Below are 17,744 nucleotides of genomic sequence, written 5' to 3'. Positions count from 1 at the left end.
AACCCAAGCATATAATACCTGCAAATTACATTTCAGATGTACATCTCTTTGCTCCAGATTTTTTTTTTTTTTTTACTGCAAAATCTTTTTCTTCTAATAAAATTCTGGTTAGCAAAAAATCCATGCTTTTTGCAAGGGGGGTGCGAGGGGGGGTCCTTAGAGTTGTGTGGTATCCCCATAGATCCGAAATTCTTTGACTATATGTTCCATGGATCATCTTCTCACACAAATACAGGAATAGTCTTTAGTTTGTATGAAATATGAAGCACTTGTGTTTTCCAGCATGGAATGGCATGGTTGCTTGTTTCAACAGTGTTTAGGGCCTGGAAAACAAAAAGCAGAGATTTTATGTTCATCATTACCCAAATGTAAGTTACATGATCTTTTTTTCTCCTTCTTTTTGTCTTTCCTATCACCTCTTTATTTCTCTTCCTAGTTCCTATTTGGCTTTCTCCTGGTGCACAGTATCTGTTCAATTTCCTGGGGTTTTCTTACTCCTTCAGAGTTTGAAAACTCTTAAGATTTGCGTGTCACCAAAAATAAGGTAGAGATTGCTCCCCAATGTTCACATGTTATCCACTGCTTCTGGAACTTAGTCCTATCATACTTCCTAGTGAATTACTCTGTTCCCCCGAGTAATCCCAGCCCCAAGCACCTGACATTATAACAGCATGTGCACACTGTCTGGGAAGTTCTCCTGGAGCGCATGAGAGCATGCAGACTCCATACCACATTGGCAGCTCTTGCTGAATCTGTCTAAGGCACTGTATAACAGGAAAATAGGTTGGTTATGTCAAAATAGAAAACTTAGAAATTTCCCAAGTGATTCCTGTGACCCTGCTCAGAGGAAGGTGCTTGAAGAAAAAGCCTGATGAGCAATTTACTTACGAGTACCTGCCTGACATCTTCCTTACAACTGCAATTATTATTCCTGCAAGGATTCCAACTGCAACAATGATTCCAATAATTATTCCAACCAGTGCAATTGTTCCCAGACCACCTGAAAGAAGAAATTGGGAATGTTAGTGTTATCTCATGGAGACCATTGATGAGGGGCTACTGATAGACCTGGTGCTGTTCTGCTGCATCTCACTCCTTGGGGAAATTTCTTACTATCTTGTGAATTCTAAAGTAGATTGGGATGTTCAGCAGCCTGCAAGCATGCCTTTGGGCTGAAGGGCTCCATATGGATGTGAATATGGAGACAGTGATCAGGTGAAGCCGGGAAAGCAGCTCAGGGAGCAGGTTGTGCCTCCCCTGGAACTTTTACTGAATGGCATGGGCACAGGAAGGGCTGCTGGGAGGGGAATTGCCTGGCAGTTTCATTTATCCCTTGTCCCTTATAAGCAAATCTTCTCTTTAATACCTTCATCAGTTGTCTCTGGTTCCCCACTCCGCTCCCCACCTGTAAATCCAGAAAGACAATAATTACTCCCTCTGCTTTGTACAGAGTGTTGCCTTCCAATTTGAAAGGCTATATCCAAGGAAAACTTTTCTTGACTTTGTCACAATGGTTTGAGCTTGTTCTTTTGATAGAAAGTGAGCAATTGAAGTTTGAGAGAGTATTTGAGATTTCCAGATATTGTTTAGTAGATGGCAGGATAACTTTGATAAGTAAAAATAGAAATGAAAGGGATTTTTACCATCAATACTTTCTGTGTTAACTTCATAGGCAGTAGCATTTTCACTTTCTCCATCCAGGACGAAGGTACTTTCTGTGGTCTTCAGGTCTCCAAACTGCAAGAGATTTGTTACATTGTGTAGTCTTGTGGAAAATGACAAGAATTGGGGAGGAAAGAGGGGGAAAAAAAGCCCTCAGTACATTCAGTCAACATGTATAAAGTAACAGTTAAATTTCTTGGTCTGTCATGTGTGGATGCTTTTTCAGCTGTCACCTCTCATGTTTGACATGCATAGAGTGACCAAACAAACCAAGATAAGCTGATTTGTCTTCCCAGCTAGAGGATTTCTACACCAGATCTCTTGGTAGGACTGCAAAAGGTGTAGAAGGCTGCAGAATTTTGCAGACCTGCCTTTTTTCAGTGGGTTTTTGTTTTGTTTTTTTTTTTTTTTTTTTTTTTTTTTTTTGTTTGGTGGTTTTTTTTGTTTTTTTTTTTGTAAAGTAGTTTTTGAGTTTAGTTTCACTGAAACTGTTTGGGAGATACCAGATTGGAAGAGGTGGGAAGTGGCAGTGAATAAGAAGGTAGCATAAAGGATCTTTTATTTAGAATTATATACTCACAATTGTTGGTAATTCTTCAAATTCTGTGTCATTTCTGTCTCTGAAATCAATTGTTGCACTTTCTTCTCCTTCTAGAACTGAGCTTGCTGAATAAAATTTTAGAAAATTAGTCAGGATTTTACTTGGTAGTCACGTGTTCTGGCTCCTCTAACACATAAACTTTTTTAACATGACTTCTGTGTGATGTTCTGTCTCCCTGCCCTTGCCCACATGGGAATGGGAAATTATTTGGAATAAGCTTGAATTCTGTTATACTCTTGTCCAAAGCAGTAGGACAAAAAGCTGAAGTACCTATCACTTAACTCTGATACAACCTTGAAACATACTGGTTTTTAACATTTTGTCCAAGAAATTATTTCCTTTTTTATTAAGAAAAGTTTCTCCCAAGTGGATGATTCTAGATTTCAAGCTAAGCATTAGCTTACGTATTGGGATAGATTCCTTCAAGCATCTTCCATTTTCTAAAATAGTAAAATCTTTCTCTCATCTTTCTGCTCAGCCCCAGCTGCAATCTTTCTTTTTAGAGCTACCAACAATGCTTATGAGTGCAGCTATAGTTTGGAAATATTCCTACACAAATCAGTCCTGAGGCTTTCCTAGAGTTGCAAACCTTAGTTGCCATAACTTGAAATTTTAGATAACAATGTAAGGCTTGGTTTTCTCTTTTTTTTTTCTTTTTTTTTTTTTCTTTTTTTTTAAATTTTTTCTAGACCCCTAGTTCATCTGTGCTCTTTGATAAAATGAATATTTAGATTTTCGCCCACACAGATCTGTTAATTTATAAATACAGCCAGAATTAATCAGTAGGGAGATGAGCTGGAATAAGGTAGAACAGGAAAGATATGGCTGTGTGGAGATAACTGGCAGTACCAAGAATGTGCTGAAAACCTAACTATAATTTAATTCAATTTCATGCTGATTCATAAACCTGTGACAGGCAGAGTGTGATGTTAATGTGCTGTGAGAGCTCCTGGGAGTTTGTAATTCCTGGTGATTACAAAGCCAGGTGAGGCTGCTTGTCCTGCTGCTGCCTGGGGCATAAAGGTCCTGCTAATTCCAGATACCAGTGCTGAAACTTAAGCAAAGAGCTAACAGTAGATGTCCTGAGCAAGCACTTGAGGCAAAAAAATAACCACTGAAAACTTCTTTCCTGGACTCAAATTTTGCATCTTACTTCTATTTATTAAAGCAACCAGATCAGAAGAAGGACAGCTCTTGACAGTTCTTTTAAAAAATGAAAATTACTGTACCATTTGAATATCTTAGGTATGAGAAATAGTCACAACCTCTTTGTTTTATTGAATTGTAACACTGTTTCTACTAATGACACTTTTTATTTAGTGATCTAAAAACATTCTCATCTCCTCTGCATATGAAGTTGGACAATTTCTGAATTGTTAGATTGATTGCAAATAATTTTTATAGAAAACTTTACTACTGCTAAATGCACTCTACTTGTTTTATAAATGATATGGAGGCAAATAAACAGCTTTGTTCTGTAACTGAAATTAGAAAGGATGGGCATTTTGCTTGATAGCAGCCAAAAATGAATATAAAAGGTAGAATCTCTTTGAATCAGCTGTGCAGATATCACTCAGAAATAGTTTTTCTTTAATTGTGAGTTCCATTTAATTTTTGATCATTTTTACCTGCCCCTTTTACTATAAACATGTTATTTCAAATTAAAAAGCCAATATTTAATTTTAAAATTGGTAAAAAAATAATGTACTGGCAGCTTAGAGAAAAATTTTCAAGCAGAAGATGAATGATTTGCCACTGAGACAAATAACCCCAGTTTTACTCAAAACTCTCATTTGAATTCTACTGGAAACTTGCAAATATTTTTCCTTGGCTTCCAAAACTGTTTTCTGAACCAAACTAGAAAATTTTTATCCATCTCAACCAATATAAGACTGAGACCTTTGTCCTATTACTAAGAGACCAAACACTGAACTAAACTTAGATTTCTAATTCCATGTTACTGAACTAAATAGAATTTTATATTTCTGTGCCCTTATAAGCCTGAATACAGATACAGTTTCTATTTAGGAGCCAAAATGGTGTGCAGGTAGTACTTTAGGCTGTAGTAGATGAAGAAATTACATTCATGTTATGCCAACATGAGGCCAAATATAGTGGCTAATTAAGCCAGTCAGTCTTCCAGAAATCACTTTATAATCCATGGGAAAACTAAAACAGGGTAAATCAGAGTTCCAAATTAGATGGTAAAAATAATGGTTTGGTCATTTTTGATTGAAATACCTCAGGTATTGTTGAAGTAGCATAAAAGGGGCTGATTTTTTGTTGTATATTTAGACACTCTCTAAGTACCAGTGCAATTTAAGGTATAGTACTATTTTATAATCCCTATTTTTTGCTTCTTAAACAATATCTTTAAAATACAACACTGTGATGTACAATCACAGCTATGTAAAGTGTGAACAAAGAAATAGCAATAGAACTCAGCAGCACAAATGTGTATGCATCAGTTTACCTTGTAATCCCAGTCAGAACTGAAGAAACATCCTTTATTCACTAGTTGAAAATAAGCACAGATGGAGAAAACCAATTACTAGAGGAAAATCCCCAAGTAGAAGGTGAAATAAATTTTATATGTTAACAACAAGCAGCTTATTGGGAGAAGCTGCTTATATTCCTGGCATGGCAGTAGCTTTCAGCCCTGAAAATTGCCTGATGGTGAAGGCATGAAAGGAAAGCATGTCACACAGCAAAGGTGTAGAAAATTAGTGAATGTCACAATGAAACATAAAATAATTTTGCTTTGTGTGATGCTTGTTGCAGATTTGTGGCCATGGGTGGCATGTGGAAAACCTATTTCAGTGCCTTTGCCCTCTCAGTACTGTGATTGACAAAAGGAGGTGGCCCAGATTAATCTTGCCTAATTTTAGGTTCTTAATAAAGGCACCTAAATAAAGTGTCTACTTGCCCTTATCTTCTTTTATAGTCTGTAGGGAAAAATAAATACCTCTAGAAGATAATTCAGATCACCTGAGATTTGGGTCATCCTTGGTAGTGTTGCCTTTCCTTAATTGCAAAGGGAAACTGGAATGTGGCTTCCCTATGTACTGCCCAAGGCTCAGACTGATCTGATCTGGTTTCTGGCAGTCTGAAGGTCTTGTCCCAGCCTTGTTCAAGCTGAGGTTCTGTATCTGATGCAGAATAATCCCTGGACTCTATTTGCAGGTTCATTTTAGACTGACAGTGGAAGTGGCAGGCTGGTGGTTAGACACTACCAAACTATTACCCACAGAAAGAGTGGGAGGCAATTCATCCTCAGTGTTTTGCATTTGTAGCAAGCAACACTGGCTACTAGACAGCTCTTTGTCAGAGAAAGTCATAAAGAAAAATATTGAAATGAAATTGGGAGACACTGCTGGACTTTAAGCTTCTTTCACTGTACCCAGTACAAGGCTCAGCACCACTGACATCAAAGGGGATGTCAAGGGGATTAAAGGGGTGTGTGCTTGTGTCATTTCTTGGTTTCATCTGATGTGGGCCAAATGTAGCAAGAGTCAGGGTTGAGTGGTGCTTCTGCATGTGTTCTTAATATTATCTTAGAGGAGGTTGTAAATAAAAAACATTGCCTCACAGTGCTGGTGCTGTCTCCAAGGAGCCTCCTCCTTGCAGCTATATGTTGCTGCAGATGTGAATTAATCATTGCATCCCTTCCTGCCAAAGTTCCAGCTGGGAGCCTTTCAGTTCAAAGTCCCAGCTGCTCTCAGGGTGCAGCTTCTCACACCAGGACAAAATTTGATGTCTTTAAAAGTTTAATACTACTTTGAAAACCTCCCATGCTTAAGCATCCCATGACCCACTTAGGGGAAGCTGAGCTCACTATTTCCGTGCACAGAGTGACAATTTACTAGAGAAACCTCTCAGAGCTGCTTTCAAAGCACAGGGGTTGTGTTGGAAAGGAGAGGGAGTTGTAAAACTGTTGTACATTAGCATTTCTTTCAGGTATCTCCAAAACCAACAAAGATACATCTGAAGACGAAAAATGTTGTAGGATCTTGCTTCTTTCCTTGCATAAACCTAAATAAACCCAAACACTAGTGGGTAAAGGCAGTTGTAGGCCTGTATTTTAGCTTGGTCCTTGAAATAGTAAGCCCTCAAAATAGAATGTTTCCATTTCTGATAAGAGAGCAGGAGATAAAAATGGCAAACCTTAAAGGATTCTCTCTAGCAAGAACTACAGTAATACTTTGCTCAGTGCCCTCTGCTTCTACATGAAAAAACCAACCAAACAAACAAAAAAACAAAAAAAACCCCCAAAAAAAAACCAGCTTCAGTTATTTATAACAGCTAAAAATATTAGCTAGCAGAGTTCAGCAGGATGGGTCACTTGGGACATATCAGTTTTCTGTTGGAGATGTAACAGAGCAAACATCTGCAGCTGACTGATGGTTTTCAATATCTGCTTCCGGAATTGTTACAGACCAAGTGGTGTTGTTTGAAAGACTGTGTATGGATGTGTGTGTTGGCCATCCTGTTTTGACTGCATTTTATTCAGCATTTATGTTCTGATACAGGAATTCCATTTCTGCAGAAGTATTCTTCACTTAGAGACCTTAATTTGATTGTGAGCAGAGTCTTAGTCAGTATCTCATTATTGGAATTGGTTCTGTTGTAGGTCAATGAAAACTTCTATTCATGGTAGTAGAGGTTTAACAAAAATGCATGATTTGCAAGGGATCTGCCTTTTAAATACAGGAGCTCTGTAATTTTTTAAAAGCAGTTTTGTCTGTGATTTGGCTTCATCCTCAATTTAAGTATATTCCAGAGTCATGTCCAAAACCTACAACATTAGCTTAATTTTGTATGAGAATAGTTTTCCATTATCTTTATACTTTTGTATTTTCTTTTTAAGTACACAGGTGTCTCTTTGGTTGTGAAATCGTTCAACACTGCCAAATCCAAGCCACAAAATTTTTTGTACTTTGAAAATGCAAGGGTTTGAAGAATATAATATAGTGGATTCTGGGGTTTGAATTTTGCATCTTGACTTTTTGGACAGTAAATATTTTTAAACTTCAGAAAAGTAGGGAAGTTTGTTAATGAGAACTGAAATTCTCATTTGTGCCTGGGGCTCCTGCAAAGTCATACCTGCAGTATCTGGAGAGCTTTGTGTCCTTGGCCTACTTGGGGCCACAACATTGGCATTTTCTTTCTCTGTTAATTCTTTCTGGAAGCTGGAGTAATCTGTCATGTCATTAAAAATCCCCTGGCATGTATTTAAGTATCTAGACTGTTGTTCAGGAGAAAGTATGTACTGTGTAAATCCTGAAGTGCTTTCTGCAGTTTCCTTAGACAAAGACTGACAGCTTTGCTATATATAATGAAGGAAGTTGGATGACAGAATACCAGAAACTTTGGAAAGTATCTGCCAGTTGGGAAAATGGTCATGAAGCACAAGAAAGGATTTAGAATTTATTTTATTTAGAATATGACTGACTTTGGTCAGGTATTCCATGTAGCTTGTGATGACAATGCTTTGCTGAACTGTCAGAAACATTTCCTTTGGTCACCACACCCTGCTGCAGATGGGTTTTATTGCTGGGGCTGGCTTAGCCAAAGGAACAAAGTCAGAGTTTAAATCGACAGTCCCAAAGTGCCAAAGAACCACTCGGCTGCTCCTCAAGTAATTCACATGTCTTCTGAATGTTACAATATTCTCCTGACAGAAAAGCAAACCAAAATGTATTTTAACTGGGCAGACACAGAAAAGCAACTGCTCTTCAAGTGCTAGGTGTGTGCAATGACCCCCAACCAGAGCCGCAAAACAAAGCCAGGAGAGGAAAAGCTGCAAACTTCCTAAGCTTTGTCTTATATACAGTGAAATCAGCCATAGAGCTATGGGCATTAGGAAGGAAATGACAAACTCCATTACAGGATATTCCTTTAAAATATTCCTTGCAGAGCTAGAGATGGGTATTCCAAATTTATGCTTTTAATAATGTTGCTCTGTCAACATCTGCTTTCTTGTCTACTAAGTACACTAACCTCAGACTTGTTATCCCATGAATATGGGATAAAATTGCTTTCTTATCAAGATTTGTTGCCCCGTGACCCTGTTTCCCTGTTTGCAGTTTTATTACAGTCTAATTGTTTCCTCTGAGCAATGAGGGATGGAACAAGGTTGGATTTGTGATCAAGGTGTAAATGTCTCTTGTATCTTGCTGTAAAGTGGCAGAATCACAGAACTTTCAGTCTTTCTCTGGGTGGCTGACTAGGAAGAAGAGTTGCAGCCAAGACAAAGAAAAAAATACAAAACTTGGTGTAAGGCATCAGCAAATTGGGCAGATGTGCAGCACAAAGCAGACAACTGCATACAAATACTGGGATATGTAAATGCAAATGAAAGGAATTAAGAAATGACCTCTAATACAGTAATAAACTAATCTTTTCCCTAAATTATTTCCTTCCGTGGACTCTGAGGCTACAGCCATGTGCCCTTTCACAGCTGCCTTGCTGTAGATTACCAACCCTTTGTATCTGCAAGCAGAATGTTTTGCAGGTTCTTCAACTCATTTGTTTGAAATACTCATGGCAGACACTGAACTGGAAACTCTTAAGTGTTAATTCTGTTCACACAGTGATTTTGACTACCTACTTTATATTGCCATGCAGGCAAGTTCTCTGCAAATGTGTTTAGTCTGACTTTTATACTCCACTAACAATAGGCTAATGTTTGGATGGGTTTCATAGTCATAAAAACATTTTAATATGGGTTTGGAGTTAAGTGTGTCCCCCTTAGAGATTCAGTAGTGTCTCAAGCTCTCCTGACAGAGTACATGCTTGCCTGAAAATGGTGCTGGTGTAACAGCTGAATTCTGCCTGAGGATCACAATATATTCTGATCACAGAATAATCACTGAGGATTATTCTGATGCAGTCTGTGCTCGATGTTGTAGTGTTTGTAATCAACAAGTTCAAGGATGGAAAAAACATGAGGAAGTCATAAAGCAACATGAGAATGTGCTCAGCATCAGCTTCTACGTCCTTTGAGAGTTTTTGGCCAAGCTTTTGAGATGGAGAGTTGGAAATCAATAGTGCATTTGTCTCTTATTTTTCCTCATTTGTTTCTCTTTAGCACATCCCAGCATACCTATACTCCCAATCCCACATCTTTTTCTGAAACTCTGTGCAACAAATTGTGCACTGCAGAGCTCTGAGCTTTGCTGTGGGATTAATCCCTGTGGAGGGGATGGTCTGCACACACACAAATCAGAGGGTGCCTTTGAGAGGATCTGGGAGGCCACGAGTGGCAGGATCTGGCAGCATTTCGGTTCATCCTGTAGTCCCTGACCACATCCAGACAAAATCAAACAAACCAACAAAATAAACGTGCCACTGAGCCAGCCACTGTGCCCGAGCTGGGCCACCAGCAGCAGTGGGCATTTCTGTGGTCCTTGTGTGGCTCACCTCAAGTGACACATGGAGAAACACCACACGGTCCTGCTGGAGCCTCACAGCCTGAAAACCTTCCTGCACTGCCTCATTATCTACCTAAATGCTCTCCAGGTTCTTTGCTGCTTTGGGGTTTTTTTGCTGGTTTTTTTTTTTTTTTTTTTTTTTTTTTTTCTTGCAGATGATTTACAAGTCCTTGATCTGAGGTAAATGCACAGATTCAATAGAAACTGCTGAATTGCTGAGGAGCTGAGAATCTGGCCTCTCTGTTTCCAGTTTTAGTGTGCAGCCTGAGTTAATGAAAGGCCTAGTTGTAAGCCCTTAAATATGACTCTTTTCTTTGTTTGTGAAGTTACAGATTCAAAAACTAACTGTTGGAATACAGATGTGCAAACCTCTCTGCTTGCCCAGCTGAGGAGAAATCTACTTTTATTTGTTCTCTGCTGTCTTCCACAAATACACTGAAAAATTCAGGTACACTAACTTGCATACCTACTAACTGAGATTCAGCAAGATGGTTTTCTCCTTTCTGTGATAATCATTTTGGGTATTGGACATGTAGGGTTAGATTCTTATAGTGAAGAGGCACATATGGGACCTGTGTAAGAGTACTCATGATTCTTCATGCAGGATGAAAGGTTGTGCAGTGCTTATTTAGTAGAAAACTGGGTCCCTTTTGAGTCAAATGTGACTGTTCCATTTGCTTTTACATTTTGTTTACCACCAGCAGTTACAGAGTTTGATTTTCAAAAGGCTTTAGAGTTGCCTGATTTCATTGTTTAGTTTTGCCACTGAAATAGTGACAGAGTTTGGGTAAATCAGGACTCTTTTGAAACAATCTTTTCTTGTGTTTTTTTTAATTCTCTTTGTTATGATTTTGAAAAACAGAAAACTTTTTAGTCTTTCATAGCTGACTGTAAACTTCAATGTCCTTTCTTATGATATAAACACTTTTTATCTGAATATCCTGTCCATGTTCTTACTTTCAGTCCAAACCAAACGTAACATGACCTAGTATAAACCTGCCTTGTATAAGGAAATATAATCTAATATTTGCCTCTAGGTAAGATCAGGCACATGGACAGTTGATACAGCCTAAGTGACACGTGGTATCTTGTTAAACAATCATGTTAAATTTTGTTCATGTTATGTGACAGCCAACAGAGTAAATCTCCTTCCCTGCAATGATACAGCACCATGGGAAAGGTTTGGAATCAGGAAATGCGTTGCCTCTGCAAAGCACTGGTTTGGATGCTTGTTGAGGCCAAATTCCATCTCAGCTCCTTTGATCTGATTCTGTGTGTGAAGATTTGCCTGAGTTTTGACATGCTGAATGAGATCAGCAGGGCCAAAATGTAGCTGCTAATATGATAAGGATAATTAATATTATTAATAATTGTAATAATAGTAATAATAATTTTGGAAATTGGAAATATGCTTCCTGCTGGAAACAAAGCTGCTTTTCTCCATTTGGTCTCAGTCCATAACCTGGAGTGCCCAACCATAAGAAAAGGGTAGCTGCATATTTATTTATGGCCTTTTCTAGGTTAAGAGGTGTCAGATGGAGACCTTTTTCCTCTAAAACCCTCAGGCCACACTGTGTTCCCCAGAGGTTTACATATCTGGATAAAGCCACTCCACCAAGCACTGTACAAGTCAAGCCTTCCCCATCTCCCTGTCAGCTAGCAGAGATTGCTGATTGATTGCCATTTCATGTCTGTTCTAAATTGTAATTGCTGATGATTATCAGTAAACAGCAGTGATAGACACAAAATATTCAAGACTTATTTTATCTGGAGTTTATTTTCCTGGTGTATCCTTTGGAAGTTATCCTAAACGACTGGCTCCATGTGAAGAAAAAATCACAAACCCTAAACAGACACAGAAAACCTCATATACTGTAAATTGCATTCTTGATCCAGCTCTGGAGTTCAATGCAAACTGTACAGGTAATAAAGCAGAGGTAATATTCTTATATTCTTATTCTTAAAGCAGGAAATAGTCTTATATTTTTTAATGACTAGTAGAGTTTCAGCCTGAGTATCGCTGGACTCCTCTCAGAGTTGAGAGAAAATATGCTTAAAAACTTCTCAAAAGCCTGAGGATGAAAGACCTTTTAACCTGTAATTCTGGTATCTTAGATTGCTAAAGGTAATTCTATAAAGTAGTGGTGGTTTTGCCTCATTTCTAATGGCTTTAAACTTTGGTGCACTTAATATAGATGCTTTTTAAGAACAAGGTGACTGGGTGATCCTAGAAAACAACTTTTCTGACTTGCCTAATAGCTGTTGATTTTAGTTTTTCTGTGAAATTTTGAAGCACAACTCCAAATTTCAGCCTCACATTCTGCCATACAGAGCACCATTAGAAGTTTCAAGTCAACATCCACACACAGTGTGTGTCAATATAGCTCCATTCTTTCCAGCAGGATGATTGTTATCAGGTAATTTTTTCAGTTTGGGTCCCCAGATCTAAGCCTGCTGAGTAGATCTGTGCTTTTGAAGAGCAGTGGGCTGAGTTTGCAGTTACTCTGTTCAGAGCACTGGTATGAAACTGCTAGGCTGCTACTTGGAACATGTTCCATGGCCATGGCAGCTGTAAACCATGCTGCCTCTTGCCCAATTCATTCACATGAGTCAAATACTACTCGGAAAGACTGAGTTTCAAAATGACATTTCTGGAATCAAGTATTGGTCAGGGTAATTCTGATTTACTGTTAACAAATCAGACTGCGATGCTTTAGCTGTAGAAAGACTTAAATGTCTATTTTACCTAAAAGTGTATATTGTGTCTTTCTTATAAAATTCAAAATGCATAACTTCCAAAATTAATCTTTTTGGTACATAACACTTTTCAAATCTGTCTTTGGCAATAATTCCCCCTGGTTTATTTTCCCTCATTGTATATATATTGCTTATGGCTAAGTTAGACTCAGCAAAGCCCTGCATAAGGCTCAAATTCTAAGAGTCTGAAATGTCTCTAAGCACAGGAGTTAATCTCCTGAATGAACAGATTTACAAGCTACTTTCACAGAGTTATATCCTAAATTAGTTAAAGTAAATCATTGCTTGCAGAGCCCGCTGTGTGTGTTCCAGTGAGACTGGAGCCATTTCCAAGGGCTGTGCAGGGAATACCTCCCCTGCCTGCCCCTACCCCTCTCCCTCCCGTACAGACACACAGAAAATTCTTTCCTAATGGAGTCAAACTCAGCCCATCGAAAACTTTTACTGCTTCTTTCCAGATCACAGCTGTAGTAGATGCCCTGTTGCAGCTTAAGAATTTCAAAGTAAGTTTTGCAAACAGGTCAGAGTAACTCTGTAACCCACGAGAGAGCACAGAAACTGTTAAATTACAGGAAATTACTGGGAATAACTGTAACCAAACTTTCCCCTTACCTTCTTGAGCAAGTGCTACAAAAGGCAGGCTCCCGAGGATGAAGATGAAGAATGGAACTTTTATAAACATATTTATCTGCTTAGAGAGTCGCTTTCCAATCCTGAAACCAGATGGATCCAAATTTGGATTATTTTTTGTAGAGGTAGTGGAGAATTGCGATGATAAAAAGAAATCACTGTAAAAAAATACTTTGGTATTCCAAATATTCCTTTAGCTACTGTAATGTAAAGAGGGGAGTTTTCTCAGATGATAACTGAGCAGTTAAAGAAAACTGAGTGGAGTCAGAATTATTTTCTTTAGCCAAGGGATGGGAGCAGCCTAAGGTGGTCCTCAATGAGCAGCCAGGCCCGCCCTCCCCACGCTGTTTGGTCAGGACCAAAGTTATGATCTCAGCTCAGATTTAAAGTTACAGGACCTGCTGTGGCTTTCAGAAGACTTTTATTTAGCAAAGGGGGAAAAGGAATTTAGGCAAAGCGAGGTTGTTTGTTCCCTCCCTTCTGCAAACTGTCTTTAAAAAATCCTTTTTTTTTTTTTTTTTTTTTTTTTTTTTTTTTTTTTTTTAAACTAAGGACACTTTTCTTGTTATTTCCAGCAGTGAACTGATGTTTTTAATTTCAAAGTGAGCCCCCATGTTTATCTAAGCAAGTGTGGTACTGAATGTGCATTTAGGGATACTGAAATAGTTTTTAGGACAGGCTATTTAATTCTGCAGTAAATACTGCCTGAATTTTCATCTGTGTCTCTCAGCTTGTGTCCTCAAGTGACATCCTGGCTGTGCTCGACCACTTCTCTCTGCCCACAGTCTTGCTGGCCTCAGAGAGCCGACACCACCCTTCGGAGAGAGGATTTCTCCTTTTCATGTGCAGTATTAGGAGTGCAGCCCCTACAACAGTCTGTGCAAGACTTGTTTCTTTTTCCCTGTCTGTGTTTCTGGGCAGCAGCTTTGCAGGGCAGGAGAGTGAGGTTGGATACCCCCACCATTTGTGAGAGACACCTCTGCTCACAGAATGGCTGTGAGACACAAACTGGGGCTGAACAGGACTTGGGGAGCAATGATTTCTATCAATCCTTTTCTGAATCTTGCCTCATCTTGGGCAAGGGATAACCTACTGAGTTACATCTATTTAAGAGTGCAGTGAGTTTTAACCAGGGCTCATGTGTGAGCTAAGTGTCCCAGTGACAGAGCTGGGTGAGGAAATGTGGGACCTTCTCCCTCAGCTTCTGCAGGGCCAGGACACCAGGCTCCAGCACAGCAGCAGCAGAGATTTGCTTCCTTTCTGCCCACAGCTGTAGGATAACCTCTGCCAGAGGAGTGGGCAGACTTGTGGCAGAGGTTTTGTCTTTTTCTAAACACACACACACACACACACCTCCCCCAACCAACTAAAGAAAAAAAGAAAACCCTAAGCCAGGACTGGATTGTTTTGCTCAGGGAATGAGTCAGGTCATTAAAGACCCCACAACACTTGGTACTATATGTTGGGATCTGTGATATTTAAATGCTCCCGGGATTGTAGAAAGTCTCTGTCTTTCAGCCCCCTGCCAAAAAAGGAGTCGTAATTAGTCTGTGCTGGTTTTCAAGGTTGTTTATTTCTTCTTATCTACAATATTTTCTCTCTGACCTGCAGCAGGTCTGTCTTGCAGGACAGTGTGTGGGGCTCTGACCTCAGTGGGATGTTACAAACATTATATGCTAAAAACGACATGTGGTATATTTACAATAACGTGCCAATACCTATCACCCATGTTGAACAGTGTGTCCCCAGCCTAAACGAACAGAAAAATGCCAACACCACAGTGAAACGTGGAGGGCAGGAAGAAGAAGAAAAAGGACAAGGCATGCCCAGTTTCCTCCATCTTGCCTCCTTTGAACCCCTTACCTAGAATTCTAAAATTCTACTTTTGCACCCGTGCCACACTAATTACTACTTATATCAAACACTCAGAGCTTGTAATTCATCCTGTAATATTGAAAACTCTTTTCCATGGACAGAGATCAGAGACAGTGTCTCTTGGGGCTCTGTACAGGGGGGTTCCTGACCCCCTGCCAGGGTCCCAGACCTTCCAGGGCAGCCACAGGGATGCTCTGGATTCCCACAACTATAAAGGCCCAAAACAAGTCTAAACATAAGCAGTGATGTAAAAAGGGCTGCACATGAGGAATGCAACACCTTCCATAGGGATTTTCTTTCCTTCTGGAAGGGATAGGTGCCGAAGGAATTTGTTAGCTATTAGTTATGGTGCTATAATTGTGTTATTTGTGATGAAAAGGAGTGTAGGATGAGAACAGTTGGTGTCAATGCAAAGAAACAACAGGCAATATTGGCTGATTGTCTTCAGGAAAATAGCAAAATAAATATTGCCACGTACTGCCACTAACTTTCAGCATCTTAAAATCTGGGATTAATTATTTCTTGATAAATCTGCTTCAAATTTATTTAAAAGAATGTTTGCTTATTGGGGAAATGTTCCTCATAGGAAACTGAAGCTTGCTAGGGGAGTGTGTCCTTTTTAATGGAACTTATTTTGAAAGACTGAAACAAATTCTTTTTTACCTTATCAGAATGGAATGTTTGGAATTCTGTATGTATCTTCAGAACAAAAAATTAATGCAGTATACTGTGAAAGACAAACGAGAACAAACAGTGACTTTTAAATGTTAACATATTCTCAGCAAGAGTGAAAAGAAGGGATTTTTAGAATTCCATTCAATTTTCAAAACTATTTAGAAGACCTTTTACCTTTATGATTATTCATATAAACAATTTTGTCTCATGTTTAGGAATAAGTCTTTCTAAAGGAGAAGCTTTTTGCTGAATTATATAAATTCTTGCTTTAAACTGTGCTGTATTCTGGATATAGAGTTGACGCACTTGAGCTTTCAGGAACTGGAGATATCCATGTTCCAGTGGCTACTCCAACATTTTTTAATACTTTTATTATTCTTCCTAATAAGGAAGAGTTTCTTCTATACGAGCCTATTTCTCCTGCTCCAGCCTGTTCCTGAAAGGAAAACTCCTTAGGTAAATTTACTGAACTATAAAGAATTTAATGAAATCATCTTCTATCATGGTATCATAGTGCAACAAAGGGCATGTGTGCCCACAACAAAATGTGCCCACAGATGCAAAAGAAGTTAGAGCAAAAGCTAGAAATGTCTCAGTAATTGTCATCTCAGGATGGAATTGTTCCTGAAGGACAGCAGGGGCAGGAACTTGCCTCCATGGGGACAGCATGTTGCTGTGCAAGGAGATTAAGGCTGGAAGACACTGCTGAGCCCTCTGATTGAAAACATCAACAAAATTGTTTCACAGAAGCCAATATACCCTTGGGAGAGGGGATGGATCCAGGGAGATGAGAGAGCAGTTTTCCTCTGAACTGTACCAGATTAAGGGGGTTTAATGAAACTGTGGATCATTGGTTTGTAATTCTGTTAAGCCAATAGGTTCTGTGACAATAAAGGAGTAATGGACAGGTTCTGATTTAACAATTCGTCTGCATTTAAAGCAGCACCTAGTCCTGTGCCTGTATCAGAACAGGAGTGAGCCCATTCCAGAGTGTGTGTTTGTGCTGCCTGCAGTGGATCTGCACGTGTGCTCGAATGCTGCCATGAAATGCAGGTTAGGTCTATGCAGGGATGTTGTAATTTGGTCTGGATGTGTTATGACAAATCCCACAAATTGCCAGGATATGAGTGCATGGGTCACTCTTTCTTTTTTTTTTTTTTTTGCCAGGCAGGTCTGTGTTTTCAATCCCTGTGGTTTAGGGGAGGAGGTGGAAAGGGTCTCGAGTACATTCAGCACTCCTGTTTTCATTTCATAATCCGTTCTTTCTGTCTCATTGTACCAGTGGTTTGCAGACTCTTGTGGGAGGCTTAGACTGTCTCTGGTTCAGTGAGAGCAAGGAATGAACCAGAGCTGGGGGAGTAGAGAAGTGGTGACTGTAACCTGCAATGTGTTCTGCCTCACAGACAGAGCTGTTGTGGGAGGATGTTATCCCCTGACTCAGTCAGTGTTGCTGTATGAACCCAGGGGTTGAACTCAATCAGATTCCCCCATCACAAAAAGGTTTGATTTCATGTAAATAACCCATAAGATTTATGGAACATGATCATCCATGCTCGATTTAATGTCCAGTGTAGACCAAAGTTACACCCAAGGAGGAATTCTCTCTAAACACACACTAGGAAGGGCACACAAATGTCTCTCCACAGAGGAATATCCCAGCTACCCCTCCACAGTCCCACAAAGTCTCACAAGTGGGCAGGGGTTGTAGCATGGGGACACATTTTAATGTCCTGGCTTCTGCCTGACTTCTTACAGAACTTTCTGTGAATGTGCAACTCCATGTGCTGCTAAAATTTCTCTTTCCATGGGACCATCTCTGTTACATTAGGTTGGAGACAGACACAGGACAGGACTCACCAAGGATCATGTGACAAACACCTCGGTTTATTGTTTGACACCCCCTTTTAGAGGGGGTTCAAAATTCCTGCCCTTGGACAACTGACTGGTCAGGACCCCTGCACCACCCAGCTCCTTGGCCAGTGATATGTCTGCATTTAGGTTTGAATGGGATTGGCTGGGGTGCCCTGTTTGAGTTTAATCCCATCCTATCATTGCTCACTCAGGGACTTGTTTACTTCTTTTCTATAACAAACTAAGCTAACTGAATTGAA

At 39.5% G+C, this 17,744-nt stretch overlaps 1 protein-coding gene across 1 annotated transcript; it reads right to left on the bottom strand.

Moving 5' to 3' along the window:
* Positions 1-884: 884 nt before the first annotated feature.
* Positions 885-13,469, bottom strand: PDPN (podoplanin). The gene is made up of 5 exons (XM_068171358.1): positions 13,066-13,469; positions 2,243-2,328; positions 1,644-1,737; positions 1,367-1,405; positions 885-1,000 (listed from the first exon to the last, which is right to left on the bottom strand). Exons 1-5 carry the CDS (start codon positions 13,133-13,135, stop codon positions 885-887), a joined length of 405 nt encoding a protein of 134 aa, XP_068027459.1. The 5' UTR covers positions 13,136-13,469.
* Positions 13,470-17,744: the final 4,275 nt, after the last annotated feature.

The sequence above is a fragment of the Anomalospiza imberbis genome, chromosome 23 (genome assembly GCF_031753505.1).
Source record: "Anomalospiza imberbis isolate Cuckoo-Finch-1a 21T00152 chromosome 23, ASM3175350v1, whole genome shotgun sequence".
NCBI lineage: Eukaryota > Metazoa > Chordata > Aves > Passeriformes > Viduidae > Anomalospiza > Anomalospiza imberbis.
This window is presented reverse-complemented; position numbering and strand designations above follow the sequence as displayed.

What these genes read in the sequence shown, in the direction of transcription:
- PDPN (XM_068171358.1), bottom strand. Translation starts at nt 13,135, where the DNA reads ATGTTTATAAAAGTTCCATTCTTCATCTTCATCCTCGGGAGCCTGCCT. An exon ending in TGTAGCACTTGCTCAAGAAG is followed by an intron (nt 2,329 to 13,065) that starts GTAAGGGGAAAG and finishes AATTTTATTCAG; the next exon opens with CAAGCTCAGTTCTAGAAGGA. An exon ending in TTGAAGAATTACCAACAATT is followed by an intron (nt 1,738 to 2,242) that starts GTGAGTATATAA and finishes AATCTCTTGCAG; the next exon opens with TTTGGAGACCTGAAGACCAC.